This window comes from Schistocerca piceifrons, chromosome 6, assembly GCF_021461385.2.
Source record: "Schistocerca piceifrons isolate TAMUIC-IGC-003096 chromosome 6, iqSchPice1.1, whole genome shotgun sequence".
In the NCBI taxonomy this organism is placed as follows: Eukaryota; Metazoa; Arthropoda; class Insecta; order Orthoptera; family Acrididae; genus Schistocerca; species Schistocerca piceifrons.
The window spans coordinates 396,303,226-396,325,806 of record NC_060143.1 but is presented as its reverse complement, the minus strand read 5'-3'; the positions used below and the strand labels follow the sequence as shown (position 1 = coordinate 396,325,806).

At 42.1% G+C, this 22,581-nt stretch overlaps 1 protein-coding gene across 1 annotated transcript; it reads left to right on the top strand.

Annotated features, from left to right (window-relative positions):
* The first annotated feature begins 2,624 nt into the window (after positions 1-2,624).
* Positions 2,625-19,553, top strand: LOC124802678 (inositol oxygenase-like). Its single transcript, XM_047263606.1, has 6 exons — positions 2,625-2,777; positions 9,683-9,854; positions 14,248-14,456; positions 16,896-17,032; positions 18,702-18,932; positions 19,129-19,553. The coding sequence occupies exons 1-6, from the start codon at positions 2,757-2,759 to the stop codon at positions 19,235-19,237; spliced, it is 879 nt and encodes a 292-aa protein (XP_047119562.1). The 5' UTR covers positions 2,625-2,756; the 3' UTR covers positions 19,238-19,553.
* Positions 19,554-22,581: the final 3,028 nt, after the last annotated feature.

Below are 22,581 nucleotides of genomic sequence, written 5' to 3'. Positions count from 1 at the left end.
ACCGTGTTATAGACGGCTGTAGAGGCAACATGGCTCTGTGTTTCTACAGAGGACTTCCGATGACTTGTTGAACCCGTGCCACGACAAGTTGCTCCATTACGCCGGGCAAAAGGTGGTCCGACAAAGTAATAACGAGGTGTTGTTTGTTGTTGTGGTCTTTAGTCCTGAGACTGGTTTGATGCAGCTCTCCGTGCTACTCTATCCTGTGCAAGCTTCTTCATCTCCCAGTACCTACTGCAACCTACATCCTTCTGAATCTGCTTCGTATACGCATCTCTTGGGCTCCCTCTACGATTTTTACCCTCCACGCTGCCCTCCAATGCCAAATTCGTGATCCCTTGATGCCTCAGAACAAGTCCTACCAACCGGTCCCTTCTTCTTGTCCAGTTGTGCCACAAACTTCTCTTCTCCCCAATTCTACTCAACACCTCCTCATTAGTTATGTGATCTACCCATCTAATCTTCAGCATCCTTCTGTAGCACCACATTTCGAAAGCTTCTATTCTCTTTTTGTCCAAACTATTTATCGTCCACGTTTCACTTCCATCCATGGCTGCACTCCATACAAATACTTTCAGAAAAGACTTTCTGATACTTAAATCTATACTCGATGTTATAAAATTTCTCTTCTTCAGAAACGCTTTCCTTTCCATTCCTTACCCTCAGCATCACCCGATTTAATTCGACTACATTCCATTATCCTCGATTTGCTTTTGTTGATGTTCATCTTATATCCTCCTTTCAAGACACTGTCCATTCTGTTCATCTGCTCTTCCAGGTCCTTTGCTGTCTCTGACAGAATTACAATGTCATCGGCGAACTTCAAAGTTTTAATTTCTTCTCCATGGATTTTAATTTCTACTCCGAATTTTTCTTCTGTCTCCTAGATTGAATAACACTGGGGATAGGCCACAACCCTGTCTCACTCCCTTCCCAACCACTGCTTGCCTTTCATGCCTCTCGACTATTATAACTGCCATCTGGTTTCTGCGCAATTTGTAAATGGCCTTTCGCTCCCTGTATCTTGCCCCTGCCACCTTCAGAATTTGAAAGAGAGTATTCCAGTCAACATTGTCAAAAGCTTTCTCTAAGTCTACAAATGCTAGAAACGTAGGTTTGCATTTTCTTAATCTAAGATAAGTCATAGGGTCAGTATTGCCTCGTGTTCCAACATTTCTACGGAATCCAAACTGATCTTCCCCGAGGTCGGCTTCTACCAGCTTTTCGATTCGTCTATAAAGAATTCGTGTTAGAATTTTGCAGCCGTGGCTTATTAAACTGATAAAGAAGAATAATTAGGACATGTATAAATAAACAGTATAAAACAAATTGACATCGGAAAATAGCATCAAATGAAACAGTATATAAGAAAATAGTACCAGTCATGAGCACGATCAGGAAGAAACGCGTCTCATTCTTTGGACATCTGATGAGAACTCTAGAAAACAGAAATAGTAAAAAAATAATTCAAAAATTGTGGAATAGCAAGAGCGACATTAAATGGATCACAGAAATTAAGGAAGATATAAAAGAACTCCAAATTACAGTAGATGACCTAAAAAACAAGACAGAGAAAACTAGAATACTGCAAGACTCGCAAAGCTGACTAAAAATGAAAATCAATAAAAGGAGTACAGGAAGAGTGGTCTCAGATGATGAAAGAAAGAAAATATCTGAAAAAATGAAGAAATATTGGGCAGACAGAAGAGCAAAACACCTTTCATATAAGAATAGACTCTAATAATTATATTACCTAAATATCATATTAAGTTATTGTTGCGCCAAATTGTATCCATGTGTAACAACTTGTTTACGACTTTGTATTTTTGACTAGAGTGGTCCAATGAAGGCCATAAAATTAATAATAAAACTGATATTTCGGTAGTTTTCACATCTGTCAACTCCCGCTTTCTTTGGGGTTGGAATTATTATGTTCTTCTTGAAGTCTGAGGGAATTTCGCCTGTGTCATAAATCTTGCTCACCAGATGGTAGAGTTTTGTCAGGGCCGGCTCTCCCAAGGCTATCAGTAGTTCTAATGGAATGTTGTTTACTCCCGGAGCCTTGTTTCGAGGTATCCCATTTCATTTGTCACCTCGATGTATAAGCGTCAATTCCGCATTACAATGGCTGTGTCCAGATCATTTTGATCACCTAGTATATCGTAGAGAGTGTCGATTTCTAATCCTTTTTATGCCTGCAGAAATTATCTTGATTCAGGCGAACAGAAAGTTGTCATATTAATATAAAAATTAAACGAAAGTAGGCAGACAACAAAATGTGTTTTACCACAAGTGACTGCGTGTTTCGAAGGCAGAATGTCAATTTTTGCTGGTCGTTATAGTTTAAGAGCAGAGATGTTGTACTGAAATGACCACTAAAACGGGATTGCACAAGGACTGTCAACAACATGAGGTAAGACGCACGCCAAATTGCGCCACCATCGCAGTTAGCATCGACGCCCGTGACCCGACGCTGACCCTGGCGTCGATAGCAGCGCCGGCCCGTCTTGCGCTCCCTTTCAGGGTCGGGCGGTGGCGTTTTTCCAGATTTGGCGATGACGGGTGGCACGAGAGACGCCGCCGGCTGGCTCACGTGACCGCCGTAGTTGCTGGCGTCGACTCCCCGCGTAAGTTAACGATAGCGGCGCCAATAAAAACCGAGAGGCCTGCCAACGGTGGTCAAAGCTGCGGACGCCAAAACACACCCGTCGTCCGGTTCTCCGTTTGTCCTCTAGACAGTACTTCAGAACCCAAATATGGCCACTGCACAACTACTGGTGAGTAAATGGATGTTCAGATGGTTCAAATGGCTCTAAGCACTATGGTACTTAACATCTGAGGTCACCAGTCCCCAAGACTTAGAACTACTTAAACCTAACTAACCTAAGGACGTCACACATATCCATGCCCGAGGCAGCATTCGAAACTGCGACCGTTGCAGCAGCTCGGTTCAGGACTGAAAAGCGTCTAGAACCGCCCGGCCACGGCCGCCGGCAAACGGGTGTTCAAAACGTACTTGGACTAACTTGGTTCCTCCAGTGAGAAGTACCATACCAGGCAACAAGCTCCTCGAATGCTAAGTGGCATACCAGGCAACAAGTTCCCCGAACAATATGTAGCACTCAGAGCAACAAGTTCCCTCCATACATTAAATATCCTTTGCTAACGTTCATTTCCAGCTGTTACGAAGTCTTTTCCTACTTCTGTACCCTTCCGTGGATTCCCACAATATTGCTGATTTGGGGATTTTTGCCACCTTTCATGGGTAAAACATGCACCAAAAGCTTCAGTCTTCTTTCAGCAACGATTTTGTTCAGGCTGCGTTGATCACTTCTTAACGCTTTATCATTTGAGACGTGGTCGCAATAATTTATGCTAAAAATTCGCTTAAAACGTCGTTCGTGAAGAATTCGCGTTTTTATTTTACAGCTGTGACTTATTAAACTGATAGTTCGGTAATTTTCACATCTGTCAACACCTGCTTTCTTTGGGATTGGAATTACTATATTCTTCTTGAAGTCTGAGGGTATTTCGCCTGTCTCATACATCTTGCTCACCAGATGGTAGAGTTTTGTCATGACTGGCTCTCCCAAGGCCACCAGTAGTTCTAATGGAATGTTGTCTACTCCCGGGGCCTTGTTTCGACTCAGGTCTTTCAGTGCTCTGTCAAACTCTTCACGCAGTATCATATCTCCCATTTCATCTTCATCTACATCCTCTTCCATTTCCATAATATTGTCCTCAAGTACATCGCCCTTGTATAAACCCTCTATATACTCCTTCCACCTTTCTGCCTTCCCTTCTTTGCTGAGAACTGGGTTGCCATCTGAGCTCTTGATATTCATACAAGTGGTTCTCTTCTCTCCAAAGGTCTCTTTAATTTTCCTGTAGGCAGTATCTATCTTACCCCTAGTGAGACAAGCCTCTACATCCTTACATTTGTCCTCTAGCCATCCCTGCTAAGCCATTTTGCAATTCCTGTCGATCTCATTTTTGAGACGTTTGTATTCCTTTTTGCCTGCTTCATTCACTGCATTTTTATATTTTCTCCTTTCATCAATTAAATTCAATATTTCTTCTGTTACCCAAGAATTTCTATTAGCCCTCGTCTTTTTACCTACTTGATCCTCTGCTGCCTTCACTACTTCACCCCTCAGAGCTACCCATTCTTCTTCTACTGTATTTCTTTGCCCCATTCCTGTCAATTGTTCCCTTACGCTCTCCCTGAAACTCTCTACAACCTCTGGTTCTTTCAGTTTATCTAGGTCCCATCTCATTAAATTCCCACCTTTTTTCAGTTTCTTCAGTTTCAATCTGCAGTTCATAACCAATAGATTGTGGTCAGAATCCACATCTGCCCCTGGAAATGTCTTACAATTTAAAACCTGGTTCCTAAATCTCTGTCTTACCATTATATAATCTATCTGATACCTTTTAGTATCTCCAGGATTCTTCAGGTATACAACGTTCTTTTATGATTCTTGAAACAAGTGTTAGCTATGATTAAGTTATGCTCTGTGCAAAATTCTACAAGGCGGCTTCCTCTTTCATTTCTTCCCCTCAATCCATATTCAGCTACTATGTTTCCTTCTCTCCCTTTTCCTACTGACGAATTCCAGTCACCCATGACTATTAAATTTTCGTCTCCCTTCACTACCTGAGTAATTTCTTTTATCTCGTCATACATTTCATCAATTTCCTCATCATCTGCAGAGCTAGTTGCCATATAAACTTGTACTACTGTAGTAGGCAAGGGCTTTGTGTCTATCTTGGCCACAATAATGCGTTCACTATGCTGTTTGTAGTAGCTAACCCGTACTCCTATTTTTTTATTCATTATTAAACCTACCCCTGCATTACCTCTATTTGATTTTGTATGTATAACCCTGTAATCACCTGACCAAAAGTCTTGTTCCTCCTGCCACCGAACTTCACTAATTCCCACTATGTCTAACTTTAACCTATCCATTTCCCTTTTTAAATTTTCTAACCTACCTGCCCGATTAAGGGATCTGACATTCCACGCTCCGATCCGTAGAACGCCAGTTTTCTTTCTCCTGATAACGACGTCCTCTTGAGTAGTCCTCGCCCGGAGATCCGAATGGGGGACTATTTTACCTCCGGAATATTTTACCCGAGAGGACGCCTTCATCATTTAATCTTACAGTAAAGCTGCATGTCCTCGGGAAAAATTACGGCTGTAGTTTCCCCTTGCTTTCAGCCGTTCGCAGTACCAGCACAGCAAGGCCATTTTGGTTAATGTTACAAGGCCAAATCAGTCAATCATCCAGACCGTTGCCCCTGCAACTACTGAAAAGGCTGCTGCCCCTCTTCAGGAACCACATGTTTGTCTGGCCTCTCAACAGATACCCCTCCGTTGTGGTTGCACCTACGGTACGGCCATCTGTATCGCTGAGGCACGCAAGCCTCCCCACCAACGGCAAGGTCCATGGTTCATGGGGGGGCCCATTTAGATACGGTTGCCTATATGTGGAAGTCGGGCAACATTTTGCGCTACTGGATGGTTTATAATTAAAATGCATCTACTCACAGAGATCCAGTGTGGACTGTAATTATCGTATGGCAGCGGAACTTGGTAGATATCCTAATGCGTTAATGCAGAACCGAATTAAGCTGGAAAAACATTATTTCCAATTCTGACCACCAGGTGCAAATCTGGCGCTGTGAATGCAAGAAAGACCTAAAATGGCTCTGAGCACTATGGGACTTAACTGCAGCGGTCATCAGTCCCCTAGAACTTAGAACTACTTAAACCTAACTAACCTAAGGACATTACACCCATCCATTCGCGAGGCAGGATTCGAACCTGCGATCGTAGCGGTCGCGCGGTTCCAAACTGTAGCGCCTAGAACCGCTTGGCCACTCCGGTTGGCAGAAACACCTACATAAATGTTTGGATATGTAATGGATTAGGAACCGCACATGGGCAGAAAAGGTCAAACAAGTGAGAAAGGCATATTGTTGGTTTTGCTATTGGAACTATTTTTTTTCAGCAGATTAAAGCATCGGAATATCTTCCAAGTTTCGCTACGATAAATACAGCCGACACTAGATCTCCATGAATAGCGGGACTTTGATTTTACAACCTCGTATCTTTTGTTGCACTATAATTTCAATGGATCATTACCATTTTTTTGAACACAGTATTTGCGTTATCACTACTTATTATTAGCCATTTCATGGAGCTTAGTAGCGACTGGGTGTAAACTTTGTAGTGTTTTTGCTAGGAGAAAGATGTCATCAGTAAATGATGTGTAAGCCTATGTTGCTCATTCCGACGTATGTCCATGTTGGAGCTGTCCTTAGTTTTTCTCATTACGGAATCTATGAAAAGGAATGGTGACAAAACGCATGCTTATTGGAGAGCTGTCAGAATGATAAAGAAAGGTGTGTTCACGTATGTTCTTACACAATAGCTCGAGTCTAGGTATATTTTATCGAACCATCAGTGAAATAGTCACGAATTAAAAGTAGTCTTACGATATTTCATAGCGATTGTGTGGTGTGCGTATACTGTCTAAAGCTTTTTTGATATCAGCTACCACTTAGAAATGGCATAACTGCCGAAATTCGCTTGTACTGGACAGTAAAAACGTGATTATACTCGAAAGTGGAACGTATTGTCATTTGACCATATGGGAGCCGCCGAGCAGCGGCGTTATCTCAAGCAAAAAAACATTCATGAAACGATTGCAGAGTGCTTCTACATTTTTTCCGGGCCAGACTGAAATAATCCGAGAGGACTTAGTTAAACTGTATCAGGTGAAAGTATTGATATTCATATCTATGCTCAGATATGCAAAATTTACGTCAAAATTTATTTCTCAATGACCACTCTTGTTAAATGCTACCGGCCGGTGTGGCCAAGCGGTTCTAGGCGCTTCAGTCTGGAAACGCGCGACCGCTACGGTCGCAGGTTCGAATCCTTCCTCGGGCATGGATGTGTGTGACGTCCTAAGGTAGTAAGGTTTAAGTAGTTCTAAGTTCAAGGGGACTGATGACCTCAGATGTTAAGTCCCATAGTGCTCAGAGCTATTTGAACCATTTTTGTTAAATGCTAACAACACACATTCCGATATTGTTATTAAAAAATCAAAAGTGGCAGTAATAAAATGTGTTTGGTCTAAATCTGTTCTATATTTTTCATGACTTTATTACGTATTTCACCTCAAATGCTCCCGGCCTACCAATGACTGATGATGATGGGGTCCCATACTCCAAGGAGCGTAGGGAACGATGCGGGAGACCCGTACCGCCGCACTAGGCAAGGATTGCAAAGAAGTATCATTTCACCTAATCTTGTGCAACATGTGTCTTTGAATCACTAAATTTTCTATTCTGTGTGTCATCGCATTTTAAATGTTTGTGGATCGCATCTTCTGATCCGGATACCGGGGGCCAACGCATTATTTCCCTAAACGGGCGTGAGAAACCTCCCAAACACCACACTCAGGTGCGCTGGGGTACCAGATGAACGATCGTTAATCCGCCACATGGATACGATCCGGGTTGGGCTTACCTGCCTGTCATGGAAGCTAGCGCGTTCCACATTAAGTTGTATCAGCAGGTCAGTGTAATGAACAGGCTCTCCCCAGAAAAAAAGGTCGGTTAGAGTGTACTACAATTGCTAAGCCAGGGAGCGATGAAGCAAAACACTGGACAATTGCGAGTCGGACTCCGAGAGTTCCCTACAAACTAAACTTTGTGCACAGATAGTTAATCCGTACCGGCAATCGAAAATGTTGACGATTTTGCGTGTCATCGATACTGACGTTGGCAAGATATCGGTCCGCGGAATTCCAAGACTATCGAGAACGTTTCAAATTTAAGCTTAAATTTTTTGTGTAATTTGGCATTCGCTCTAGCAATTTTTCATTTATTTTATTTACTTTGGAATTACATTAACATGCTATAGTAATTGCCAGCAGCAGGTGCGTTGACTTCGTCTGCTTTCGTCTCTGTAGCGATTACTGGTGAGATTTGACGGAATCCTCCAAAAAAGAAAACGGTACAGACGGCCACTGTACTGCTGTTGTTACCTAATGTCGAAAGTTTCAGCAAATATTTTACGGGCTGTTGGAACCTCACCCAAACAACAGAAGTCTAACCCCCTCAGTATTGAGCTACTTCCAAATATTGCAAATGCTGTGCGTGTCGCAGCCATAGATTGTCAGAATGATTTCTATATAGAATGAGCAATTTGTAAGGGATCTGCGATACTGGTGACGGCATGGTGTGGTAGTCAGAGAGTCTAACACCTGACACCGTTGGTGGCAAAGGCATCGATTTCACAGCGGTAGAGGACTTCGGTTCAACGCAGTTCAGCCATTTAGCACGAAATATTTATAAATTATATACACAAATCTTTCTTGTGAATCAGCCTACTTAATACTGAAAACCATGTCAAAGTCCCCGAAATAATTCATGACGATTTTGATGGGTTACTAATGCAATGTAGCTTTTTAATGGTAAAAAAATGTTTTTTATGTCATATCATTAAAAATTAACGATTTTTCCTAAATTTGTACTGTGAAAACCTTGTTTTTTTTTACCAAAGTTCATGATTCTAGGTCAATGGGAACTACCCTATATGTTTTGATGAGTGAGTTTGCGAGTAAAGAAGTGGACGATGTGGTAAAGAAGGCATTGGCTGGTAGTGGCTATAGAATGGGGGACGAAGAAATAAAAATTATTTATTATACTGACGATGCAGTTCTGCTAGCAAACAGTGAAGACACCCTGCAGAAACTTTGACATATATTTAACGTGGCAGACAAAACCCAAAATATGGTCATATCCAGTCAAACACTCAAATGTATGAGCACATCTGTGGAACCAATTAGATGCGATCTGGAAGTGGATGGAAAAATTATTCAACAGGTAATAACATTTAAATATCTCGATACTGAACTATGCAGCAATGAAAATGTTGGAAGGTTAGAGAACGAGTAGCAAAAGCAAACAAATTGGCAGTATGTCTAAAGATAGTAATTGGAAAAACGAACGTATAGAAATAGATGCAAAGATGTGGGTATACAAAACAGTAGTGAGGTGAATTATGACATACACAGCTGAGAGAAGACATGAAACATCCAAAAGTAGAAGAGTTTTGGAAACCACTGAAATGAAAATTCTGCGAAGTATTACAGAGAAGACACTGAGAGATAGAAAGAGAAGTGAAACCATTAATGAGTGGGTACATAAGAGAAAGCATGAATGGAACGAACACTAGACAGGATGGATGAACGGAAGACTGTGAAAAACGTAAGAAATAAATCACCAGCCGGTGAAAGAAATATCGGCCGTCCAAGGAAAAGGTGGAGCGATAACCTCTGGGTAGAGCGAGGGGTACTAAAGGAGACAACCTTCAGCCTAGCAAACTGCAAGAAGAAGAACAGACAGACAGACAGACAGACAGACACAAAGTGTCCTCGTAAGGGTTCCGTTTTTGTCGAATGAGGTATGGAATCCTAAAAAGGAATTGGCGAGCACTGGAGTTGCACAAGCTATTTAGGGCATAGCTCATGACATTGAAAAGGGATGCAGAGAAATACAGAGCGGCATTAAAGTACAGGAAAGGTAGATGACTGTAAGAAAGCAAATAGATTACGCGCCAAGTACAGCTCTGACCCTAACGTTCTGGTTCCTGCTCTGTCCACAGCCGCAGCCGCTGCTCGACCCTTCGGAACTACTGAGGCCAGAGCCCCTGCACGCGGGGAAGCCCGTCTCGCAGTTCCGCGACTACACCATCGATGAGAGTGACCCCATCAAGGAGCGCGTGCGCAGGCTGTACCACGTCATGCATACTCACCAGACCGTGGACTTCGTCAGGAGTGAGTATCTGGCGTCCGTCCCAGGACTACACAGTAGCCCATCAAAAGCAGCCGGACACCTGTTGGTGGGCATTAACGTGGGGTATGTCCACACTTTACCTTTATGACGATTTGAGCTCTACTGGGGACACTTTTAGTGAAGCGTCTGAGTGACTGGAGGTAGTGATGCTGTACGCTGGGATCTGGGGCAAAGCGGAGGTTCTAACTCACCCAAAAGGCGTTCCATTGAGTTCAGGTGGGGACTCGGAGCAAGCCAGTCCGTTTCAGGAATGGTATTGTCCACAAATCATTGCCTCATACATGTTGGTTTACGAAAAGGTGTTTTATAAGACCAATACAAACAGTTGTCGTGTCCGAACTGTTATTCTACTTTACACAGTGCATAATGCTATAATATGTATTCAAATCCGTCCTCATTTAGCGTCTCGTTAAGCTACAACCTAAGCTGCGAACAATCCCACAGCGATCGCCCCCCTGTAATCCACTGTTGGCACTATACACGCTAGCGGTTGACGTTCTCCAATTATTCGCCAGACCTAAGCCCTTTCATGGTGTTACGTGATTCATTGCTACAGATCACTCTTTTGCAGCCATTCACTGCCCAGTGGCATCGCTATTTACACCACTTCAATCATCGCTTAGTACTGACTACAGAAATACGTGGAGGAGGTTTCTGCCACTGCGGAACAGGTCACTAAAATAACTGGCCATTTGCTGTTCAAAAATTCTTATTTGCTGACGCGTTTCGCGCACAGCCCGTCATCAGAACACCAAAAACAAATGTCTTCATACACAGCATGGAGTAACATGTATCTGTAGTCAGCATCAAACCTCAATTCAGTGAGTTCACTTGAGCTCTGACCCGATGGCTAATACATGTGCCTCAATACTCTGTACGAATACTTTTCTTTTTCGAGTTATGATGATGGGCTGTGCCAGATACGCGTCAATAAATCAGAATTTTTGAACAACGAGTGACCAATTATTCCAGCGACCTGTTCAGCAGTGAGCCGCGCGGAGTGGCCGCCCAGTTCGAATTGCCATGTCACGGATTGTACGGCCCCTCCCTCCGGGTGTTCGAGTCCTCCCTCTGGCATGTGTGTTGTTCTTAGCATAAGTTAGTTTAAGTAGTGTATAAGTCTAGAGATCGATGACCTTAGTAGTTTGGTCCCTTAGGAATTCACATACATTTGAACATTTGTTCAGCAGTGGTATCATTCTGCTCAGTTTTACGTCAGGGTCGCAGGCCTCCAGCGTGACCTCATGTCCCACCATAAGTTATGAGGAACTGCCAACAATTGTACTTTGTCCTTTTTCACTCCCTACCCAAAGTGTGGTACATAGGTGGATTGCTGGAACTCTCGAATGAGTCTTTCCGCTGATTTCATGCGATTTTTTACAACCACCCTCCGGAGTGCTCGATGGTCCCTGTCCGTCAATATACGAGGTCTCCTTGGTCCCGGTTTTTGCTGTGGTTGTTCCATCGCATTTCCACTTCACTGTTACATGTCCAACAGTCCATCAGAGGGGCATCAGCTGTTACACTGGTGCGTCCGCTTCTCGTGATATCTATAGGTCAACTGCACTTAACATAGGGGTATTCAGATACTTTTTATCACATAGCGTGCGTCTGTGGTGCTGAACAAATAGATTGTGTTATCTCTGCACACTAATCACAGTCGTCACTTCATTTAAAGGATAGTCAAATGAAAACGAAACAAATGATCAGAAAAGTAAGTAAAGTGTTTACTATTTCGAAAGTAACCTCCATAACTGTTACTACATTTACCCCACCGTGAGAAAAGACAGTCAATGCCTTCATGGAAAAAATATTTGAGGCTGTCTACGGAACCACGATTGTACTCAGGCGTGCACTTCGTCCGAAGGAAATCGACGGCCACCAGTGTCTTTCTTCGGCGCTCCAGAAATATGGAAATTGTGTGGGGAGAGGTCGGGACAATATGGAGCATGTGTAAGCGATTACCAGCGATAGTTCTGCACCGTATTCAAAAGAACATTGGTAAAACCTAGGCCCGCTACGTTGCCTAGGTCGTTTCGACTAGACTGCACATCTGCGGAGACAAATGTATTAATAGATATGGCGATTACTTTTGAAATGATACTTACTATTTTCCATCTATCTCCTTTTCGTGTGACTGCCCCTTGTATTTTTACTTGGCGGAGACATCATTTGTAATTTAGATAAAGGCTATGGTAATTCACTCCAGTTATTGGTGCACATGACCACCTGATGACGCTATTGATATGTAGCACAATTGTTTAAAAATGTGCTGCTTGTTATTGTTCAAGTAATGAAAGATCAAAAATTGGTGAAGTACTTTGTTCACAGTGAGGGTTTAAAGGAACAGTTTTGTGATAACACGGAAATTACAAGGGAACGTTTTAGCCAGATAAATTGTTTACTATTTTAATAAAAAGCAACAATTCATCATCTGTGGCTCATCTGTTGGTTGGGTTGGGTTGTTTGTGGGAAGAGACCAAACTGCGAGGTCATCGGTCTCATCGGATTAGGAAAGGACGGGGAAGGAAGTCGGCCGTGCCCTTTCGGAGGAACCATCCTGGAATTTGCCTGGAGCGATTTAGGGAAATCACGGAAAACCTAAATCAGGATGGCCCGACGCGGGATTGAATCGTCGTCCTCCCGAATGCGAGTCCAATGTGCTAACCACTGCGCCACCTCGCTCGGTAAAAAGCAACAATTACTCGAATTGTTTCGCTCAACTGTTGGTAACCAGTCATCTTCAGAAAATGTTTATACTTGCTTTTCTAGGAATTTCGTGAGCCTAGGTCTAGGGCGCTGCAGTCATGGACTGTGCGGCTGGTCCCGGCGGAGGTTCGAGTCCTCCCTCCGGCATGGGTGTGTGTGTTTGTCCTTAGGATAATTTAGGTTAAGTAGTGTGTAAGCTTAGGGACTGATGGCGTTAGTAGTTAAGTACCATAAGATTTCACACACACTTGAACACACTTGTACTTCGTGAAGATCAAACAAAATCGGTTTTTGTTCCAAGAAATAACCAGTTCTGGGCGCCTTATGACTGTAGAATGTCGCCATGTGTGACAAGGGGATCCTTAGTCATACCGAAGATTGCAGGACAATCGATTTAGCATCAATATTTAGCTGTGAAAAATATTTGTACCTGATAGATTCCGAACAATCTGATCACAGGTCAGAATTAGGTTCGTCTCAGTAGGCGGCCGAGGAAATGCTAAATCCCTGTGACGAAATTTAAAAAATAATTCTACGAAACTAAGAAAGAATCAATTGTTTGTATGTCCAAAAATGAACCGGAACCAACTAAAATTGTTCTTTCTTGAGGAACTTCTAACAAAATTATCTGTTGTTTCTACATATACATTTTCACTCTGCAAGCCATCTTGTGGTGTGTGGCGGAGGTCACAGTCACTACCACTTTTTCCTGTTCAAGTCATCAATGGTTTATGGGAAAAACGATTGTTGGTAAGCCACCATGTGAGCTCGAATCTCTCTTATCTCCACAGTCATTTCGCGAGATATGCGTGGGAGGAAGCAATATATTAGATGACTCTTCTAGGAACACACGCTCTCGGAACTTTAACAGTAGGTCTCACCATGATGCAGAAGGCCTCTCTTGCAACGCCTGCCACTGGAATTTGTGGAGCGTCTCTGGTAAATTCAGTGTCAGACAATGCAAGACAGGCGCTCTGCATGCGCTTTGGTCCCAAGGGCGTACGTTCCTGGAGGAGTCAAAAAATAAACTGAACCTTCCTACGTATAACTTGCTTTTCTTTGGTCAACACTACACGTATCGTGACCATCGATCGATGAACGGTTAATGAGGAATGTAGTACAACAATGTATTTGCCACAAGTCATCGATGAAAGCAGGAAAAACAATCGAAACATGCATGAGTCTCCGTAATGATAGTGCCAGGCTGTACACAGCTAGTCAAACAAATGATTATTTGATGGAGAGAGACATTGAATTAAGGTATCGTTTCCTGATTTGTTGGCTAAAAACTTTTTCTTTCTTTATGTCAAGCAAAAATGCGCAAACCATGATATTCGTCACTTTATTGAGACGTTTGTAGCAGAACCACCTAAGATCAGTATCTATCTTATTTCAGCCAGTCTGACAATCGTTTCGTTCCACGGTCACCCTCCAGATGTGAGAATGTTAAATTTTTGCAGTTCATTAATCAATCATTTAATCTTGTTAATTTTCAGGCTCAACTGTTACCACCCTCTCACTACAATCTCCAGCAACTCCGTGTTCCACAATCTGTTTCAAGTTAGAATGTTCTTCAATAGTTGTTACAGTTTTGTTCCATTTATTTGTACAGATATTTCGCTGCAGATTAGGGCATCGACATAACTCTGATATTCCTTTACACAGGCAGACACGAGAAGTGGCTCAAATTCGACAAGCTCCAGGCCCCAATTCTGGACGCTTTGGAGCAGCTCAACCGCCTCGTGGACGAGAGTGACCCTGACGTCGACGTGCCAAACATTGTGCACGCCTACCAGACTGCTGAGCGCATTCGCGCAGACCACCCCGACTGCGACTGGTTCCAGCTCACAGGGCTCATCCACGACTTGGGCAAGGTGAGGGCACGAACATTGCCTTCTTAAGGGACGACGCTCGAAACTGAAATGGGACATACGACACTGATTCTTACAAAAGTCATTTCGCTCATAAAAACGATCTTATAGCTGGATTCAACCCTCCAGTTTCTACATCTAGTCTCTAATGACCGAATCAGGAAGACGTATTCTATTTCACTCTACAAGATGCCAGGATAATTTTTGTTTTCCGTGTCTGTTGTTAGTAAGCCACATACAGAGCTCCATAGCTCACCATTCGCAGACAAAAGCCACATACGGTATATCTCTAGAGTTACCAAAATTTTCATTGCAAAGTCATTCATGATGCTGACATTAGGAATGTTATCCAACAAGGGTCAGGGGGCGAAAAAGGAGAAGGGACAGACGTAGGCATGGAATCCAGCGAATAACAATGCTGTTTCATGGGAGCAAAGGAAAACGGAGCGCCAGGCATCGTTTCTTTTAAAAAAATGTATTTACATATTCAGGAACACAGTGCAAAAAAAAAAAACTTAAAAGATTTGTCTCTACAACAATGACATGTTAGGCAAAAGAACTTAAATCGTGTTCAGGTTGGCAATGTACCGCGAGAACATAATATAGTATATTTCCCGATATCATATCACGTTACTTGTAGTTGAAATCAAGCATAAATTCTTGAAAGGTTTTGTGCTAGACAAAAAAATGTAAAATAATGTACTTCAAATAACAAATAAAATAGTAGAAAGAATAACAACAACTTAGATGAACAGGAAAGAAATCATAAAGTTTGAAGGACTTTAAGTCGGATGGAGGTAGATTCCCAGAAATCACATGGAAGCAAGGAAGATTAGGTATTAACGTCCCGCCGGCATCGAGATCATTAGCGACGGTGCACAAGCTCATGTTGTTTCCGTGAAGATGAAGGAAATCGGCCGTGCTATTTCAAAGCAACTACCCCGGTATTTTCCTGGAGTTACTCGGGGGAATTGCGGGAAAACTAAATCTCGATGGCCGAAAGCGCATTTTAGCCATTCAGTATGCTAGTCATTGCGCCATTTCATTCTGTCATAAATTAACAAAATGAAAAACAAGGTGCAAGAAAGTTTTGTCAGCATGTAGAGCAGCTGCTGGAAAACTCGTAAGCAATTTTTGTATCTATAGCGTACGTAGAGTCCCGGCAACTACATTGTTTACCTCCCTCCGTTAAGGCTCCCGAGTTAGAAATCGTAGTCGACGTATAAACAACTAATGTTTCGCCGCAATGTGTGCGAAAAATCTTAAAAGATAAATTGGTAATTACGTCGAAAGACAGTTATTCTTGCAGATATCTTTAGTATACGAGGACAAAACGTTTATAGAAGGTTTTATACATCGACAATGGCCTCTTAGCCAGGAACTTTTAACAGAAGTAATCAGCGTCTAGAAGATACTTCATACATTCTATTACATTCTTCGTGTAATCCCTTTTGAATGAGATGTCGAACTCAAGAAAATGGTACTAGGTTAGAGTTACCCGTGATAGATCCTGAGTATAAGCTCTTACACCATGACAGTTTACTGTAGAGTGAAAGCTGTTAATTATTAAAGAATATTACGTTTTTACTATTTCCTACGCTGTGTTACCTAACTAGAGTTATTTAATAGGTATTGCTTGGACTAATCTTTAAAATTCGAAGCCGGCCGGTGTGGCCGTGCGGTTCTAGGCGCTTTAGTCTGGAATAGCGTGACCGCTACGCTCGCAGGTTCGAATCCTGCCTCGGGCATGGATGTGTGTGACGTTCTTAGGATAGTTAGGCTTCAGTAGTTCTAAGTTCTAGGGGCTGATGACCACAGATGTTAAGTCCCATAGTGCTCAGAGCCATTTGAACCATTTTTTTTTCAAGAGTCGAAGTGATGTTAGAAAACCTCTTGTAAACATTTTGTATTTATTAATTTGTTCATTGTGTAATACGTTAAATCCTGGCGATGCCATGTTGTTAGAGAAGGGACACTACTACATCATTCAATCGTAGCAAATTTGGAAAATATGTTACTTTTAAGTAAAACCTTCTAGGTTGTTTGGGCTCGGCATGTTCCTCTTGGATTTTTCCTATACAATCGACGTTTCGGCTGCTGTTCTGCTATCTTCTCGAGCAGGATGTTCTGGTGTCCCTGATTAGGTGAACAGCTAACCGGGAACATCAGCAGATCCTGAAGAAGATCCCAGCAGACGAGTCGAAACGTCGATAGTGTAAGAATAAACTGAAGAGGAATATGAGGCGGCCAAACAACTTAGAAGATTTTACCATCAGTTACAGTTGCCACCCAAGCCTGTAGACTTATCTACGCTGCGCATTCAAGGGGCTGTATTACCGGAGAAAACTCATTTCTGACCTTCACATGAAAAAAAAGGTAAATAAATTCAACTGAAATGCATGTCTGCATTTCTGGAGAATAACGACTTATTACTGTTTCCAGCTTATGGCGTTCTACGACGAGCCTCAGTGGGCAGTCGTAGGCGATACTTTCCCAGTGGGCTGCGCCTGGGCCGACTCCATCGTCTACAGGGACACCAGCTTCGTCGACAACCCAGATGGCAAGGATCCACGTTACAAGTACGTCATCGAAAGTCACAAGATGAAGTTTTATTAAGACATACAGCCAGGTGAAATGAAATTTCAACGGCACTGAGGACGAACAGTTTTAGAGACAGCAAACATATTTTGTTACGAAACTTCCTGGCAGATTAAAACTGTGTGCCGGGCTGAGACTCGAACTCGGGAAGGTAGGAGACTAGGTACTGGCAGAAGTAAAGCTGTGAGGACGGGGCGTGAGTCGTGCTTGGGTAGCTCAGTTGGTAGAGCACTTGCCCGCGAAAGGCAAATGTCCTGAGTTCGAGTCTCGGCCCGGCACACAGTTTTAATCTGCCGGGAAGTTTCATATCAGCACACACTCCACTGCAGAGTGAAAATCTCATTCTTGATATTTTGTTACCTCTTTGACCCCCACCAAGTGGAATACGTTTGGGTACTTGCTAACTTCCATATAATGTTCTGTAGTCATCATAATAAAATGAATCGATTTCTCTTGAATTGGTTTCCTCCTGTGACTGTCGACCATCATCTACACTGAACAACAAATGGGCTCAGAGTGGTTGTCAATTTATAGAGTGTTAGCAATAACCACCTACGAAAGATGTTGTCCAGCAACATGTCCTGGACCCAATTCTTTCCATATGCATTACATTAATTCTACGACGGATGGTCTCGTCTCTGTAATGGCGACGATTTCACACAGACAAAGATAATACAGTCCTGTCCAGTCTTCTCTCTCAGACTTGCAAAGGGTTTGTTCTTTTTGTATCATGACTATGCCAGACCACCACAAACGAGAACAGGCAAACCCCAGTTTCGATTACTTCATTCTTGATGTTAAGAGGATATTTATTCTCGGTACTATAGATTACACTCGTTTGTTGCTAATTTCTCAGTTTTTACACGCTGTCTGTTTCGGAGAAATGTGTTTATATTTAAGATAATTCTTATTTATTGTTCTGTCTCAGTTGCCCACTTTCTTTTTTCGATTACATGTTTCGATCACTCAGGATCATCACAATATCCAAGTAATGACATCAGCAACCGGCCTTGTCTACTCAGAATAACATATCAAAGCACTCTTGTTCTGAATAGACGAGTTGCTGATGCAATTACTTACCCAGAGTGATCGAAATATGCAATCGAATTTAAAAAGAGTGCCACCGAGACGTGACAATAAATAAGAATTATCTCAAATATCTACTCGTATACAGTTGCTGAATTCTCTCAATACGATAGATTACGTCGACTGTAGTGAAATATATTAATCATATAAATGTGGGATATCGTAACTTAGGATTTACAAGTAAGACCAATTTCTTAATTAGTGGAAACTTATGCCGTTTCCACCATTTATTGTTCCATACCACTAAGTTTAAACGCACGATGTATTAATTCAAAAGTCACAGTTTTTCACAGCTTGTGTAACATGGGACAAGGGAGTAATAATTGGATGATCCATTTTTCAGTTATGTTTTTGCTTCTTAATTCTGCTAAAGAAGGAAAATCACTGAAGACAGTGGTTACTGAAAACGCTGATTCACGCGACTCAACTATTCAGTCAATCGAACCTCGACAGAATTATTAGAGTTTGTTGGATCGTCAATATCGATTTCGAATACTTTTTTTTTGTACTTGTGATCTAGTTGGGGTGATTCTGCTACTTATCAGTATGTGTATTGCGTTACAGCACTAAATACGGAATCTACACACCAAACTGTGGCCTTGACAATCTCCTGATGTCGTGGGGCCACGACGAGTACATGTACCACGCACTGAGGCACAACGGTTCCAAGCTGCCAGAGATCGCACACAAGATCATCCGCTTCCATTCGTTCTACCCGTGGCACTCCGGCGGCGATTACATGCACCTCTGCAACGAGAAGGATGTCGAAACCCTTAAGTGGGTCAGAGAATTCAAGTAAGTAACACTTAGGCCTCTAAAGTACTTTTACTGTTGCACTCTTGCTAAGGTTCTGTTACTTACGATTCGTGTACTTCACAAGGACGCCCTTATTATGCGGCTGAGAATTTAAAGATTACAGGAATGAGTTCGAAATAACTGCATTTTTTGTACTGTAACTAGTGTAACTGAAGTGATGAACTGTCTCTTGCAGCAAGTATGACCTTTACACGAAAAGCGACGAGACGCCAGACATTGAGGCGCTGAAGCCTTACTATCAGAGCCTGATTGACAAGTACCTGCCTGGAACGCTCAGCTGGTAGGAAACTTCAACCTACTGTTGAAACTCCAACCTCCCTTAGGGACGGACGTCACTGCCTGAGTCGCCAAATGCGAATATCGTGTCCCTCAGGTGCACGTCGGCTAACTGCGACTGTTGAACGTAGAATGTTGCTGTACACTGGTATTAGGTTGTAGCTTGTTAGTAAGAAGTGTCAACAATTCACTGACTACTGAGCAATATAGCTGTAAATAAGACTGACGGATTCCTTTCTTTCTGTATGTATGCTCGCACCAATCGTTTTCATTTCATTCTGTCTGTAATAAGTGGGATAAAAAATAAAACATGAAACTGTAAAATGTTGTCTGTACAAAGGAACCCATTTGTGGACAGTGTTTCTCTATTGGAAATTATGTTCATCTGTACTCTAGCAGGTAAAGACAGCTACAAATCTGCAAAGTTGTCAAGGGTGTATCATTAAGAGAAAGGTCAGGTAACAACAACAAATGTACTTGAGAACATCAGAGAAAGTCAAACTGAGGACAGTCCTGTAAATAGCATTGCGTGCCTAGCCAAGGGAAGAATAAAAGTGCGGCTAATATCTTGATACAGATTATAATCTCAAAAGGAATGAGACAACTGTGTGGTAAATATACAGAATAAACGTCAGAAAATGATGTAAATTTTGTCAGAAGTAATATTCAGACTGCACATACTTTAGGTAAGTAATCACTCTTTCTACTGGTTTGATACTGGCTTCAGTCGCTTCCTACCTCGTGCTAATCACTTTCTGCATAAATATTCATCCCTTATAATCTGTTTTGTATAGTTTAGTCTCTGTCTCCGTTTTCAGTTATTCATTCCACTGCTCCTTTCAACGCCAAGTGAAAACATTCCGAGATGCCGTACCAGATGTGCCAACAAACTGGCCTCCGGACAAAAGATTCCCATAGACATATTTCCTCTCCTATTCTTCTTTAGCAACTTTTCGTTTCATACCCAGTCTATCTTCTTAACTGTAAAATGCCCAATTTCTTATCTCTTTATTTCGCAAGAGTTGTAAAATGTTCTGATTCATACTCACATCTCCTGGATTTCATCCTCAACTCCAAATGAATGTTTTATACTAGCAGGGAAGACAACTTTATCAGTTGAATTGATCGTCTGATTTCATGCAACCTGGCTTCGGCTGATGGTTATTTGTTTTTGGTTGCAATCTACGTTACCCACGGAGGTATAAGGAGCATGGATAGCTCTACGACCGAATGCTGTATTTCTGGAATTTGGAAATTTGTAGTATGATCCTGTGGGACCAAACTGCTGAGGTCATCGGTCCCTAGACTTACACACTACTTAATCTAACTTAACCTGACTTTCGCTAAGGACAACACACACACCCATGTCCGCGGGAGGACTCGAACCTCCGACGGGGGCAGCCGCGTGAGCCGTGACAAGGCGCCCCAGACCTCTCGGCTACCCTTCGCGGTGCTGTATTTCCGTTTGAACTATTGGCGCATGCTCTACTTCTGCTTGAAGGCGATGGGTGCGATCGGTCGCCATGTTCCTGTGGTCAAAAAGAGTCACAAAGACCTAGTTCGAAATGCTTGTTCTCCTTATTTAACGCTCTGTCCATGCAATAATTTCAGAAGATATTTAATGTCAAAATGTTTTCATGCATAACACAATGTCAGAAGAGCTCTTATAGACGGTTTTTTGGTTTTGTTTTTAGATGCGTATTTGACGCAGCAATACAAAACACTTGGCCTCGTTAATATAGGTGTTAGGTTTTGTAACGAACATCGAATAATGAAAAAGAATAGTGGTGGTGGTGGTGGTGGTGGTTAGTGTTTAACGTCCCGTCGACAACGAGGTCATTAGCGAAGGAGCGCAAGCTCACGTTAGGGAAGGATTGGGAAGGAAAGCGGCCGTGCCATTTGAAAGGAACCATCCCGGCATTTGCAAAAAGAATAGTGTACAAAGCGATAAGCTCTTTTCGAACTCAATTTAAATCACCTTTTACTGTATTTGCGTAGATGTAAGCTAAAAGCATGAGCCCAAAAGTAATGCTTGTTTACATACGCGATAGCGTTTCTTGCTCCTTGCATTTTCACCTTTACACACTTTTACGATATTTTATTGCTCACATTTGTAAATATAAAACTCGCTTGTGCTTTCTGCGTCACTCCGTAAAAATGTACATTTAGAAAATCGATAGAAGAATTAGCGTATGGTAGTGCTTCTGTGACTGACTTACAAGTACACACGGCCAGATTTTCAGTACCATTGTAGTTTAAACGTCTGAACACTATAAATCATAACTGTGGTGTGTAGTTCTGTATGATTATTAACGGGGCAATAAACCTACCTGCCAGATAATGTAAACTAATCAGGAAATTTTCCTTTGGTATACAATACAATACATTTCTCTAAGTAGCAGTCTTGATGTTACTCACGAACAGTTAAACAAATATCAATTATACTAACTTCTGTGAAGGACAGCATTGTGGTTAAAAATCACCAATAATTAAATTAGGATGCCCTGCACACATACAGTCTCAAAATTTCAACCTGCAAGTCAAAGTAAACACTTACCGAAGACAGGTACTTATTATATGCAGTAAGTAGTCTTTGAAATTTGACTGCCAAATATAAAATATAATGGAAGAGGGTGGGGCACCTAACATTTTTTATTATTCATATAATTATTTGCGTCAGTATTGGATAAAGAAAAAAACCTTAAGGCAGTGCATGTTTACGCATGGTACCATTTCTTCCACATTGATTTAAATGGTGGGAACACATTCAGCTCCATTTCTTCGGGTTCCAGTTTTTCCTTCTCACAGCATGAATGCAGAGGGCTTTACGAGTTTTACTGATCGGAAATCTGAAATTAAATGACAAGAAAAAATCGCTACACGAAAAGTAAACAAATCCAGAAATTTCAGTAATATAAACTATAAATAACAGATCAGGGCCTTTTACCTTTTAACTTGGTAGTACTCTCGCGACGTTTAGTACAACCATAAACACCGCAAGTCGGCATTATCAAATAAAAATATTTCGCAACTCTACACGTTACCACAGGCGAAAATGAGTCTTCTGGCCACACACTCATGGTGGAGTTCGGTGTCAGTCAACTTCAAGCGGAGCCCCACGAGAAATAAGGGCCCCGCAACGAACTTGTTACGTCACACTGTTCGACTTGTCCGCCACACTTAGCGAACGCTGGGCTTCGTGTGGGGCCTACGGGAAATCAATATGTAATTGAAAAAGTACCCACTAAAGGTCTTATCTTTGTCGTGTGCTGTGGAGAGCTTGCATCCATTTAAACGTGCAGTCAATGATCATTATTAAAATCGTCTGAAACAGTTACTCGCTCCCCGTCGG

Coding starts and splice junctions, on each gene's coding strand:
- LOC124802678 (XM_047263606.1), top strand. CDS start 2,757: ATGGCCACTGCACAACTACTG. Junction 9,855..14,247: donor GACCGTGGACTTCGTCAGGA/GTGAGTATCTGG, acceptor TCCTTTACACAG/GCAGACACGAGAAGTGGCTC. Junction 14,457..16,895: donor TCATCCACGACTTGGGCAAG/GTGAGGGCACGA, acceptor TACTGTTTCCAG/CTTATGGCGTTCTACGACGA.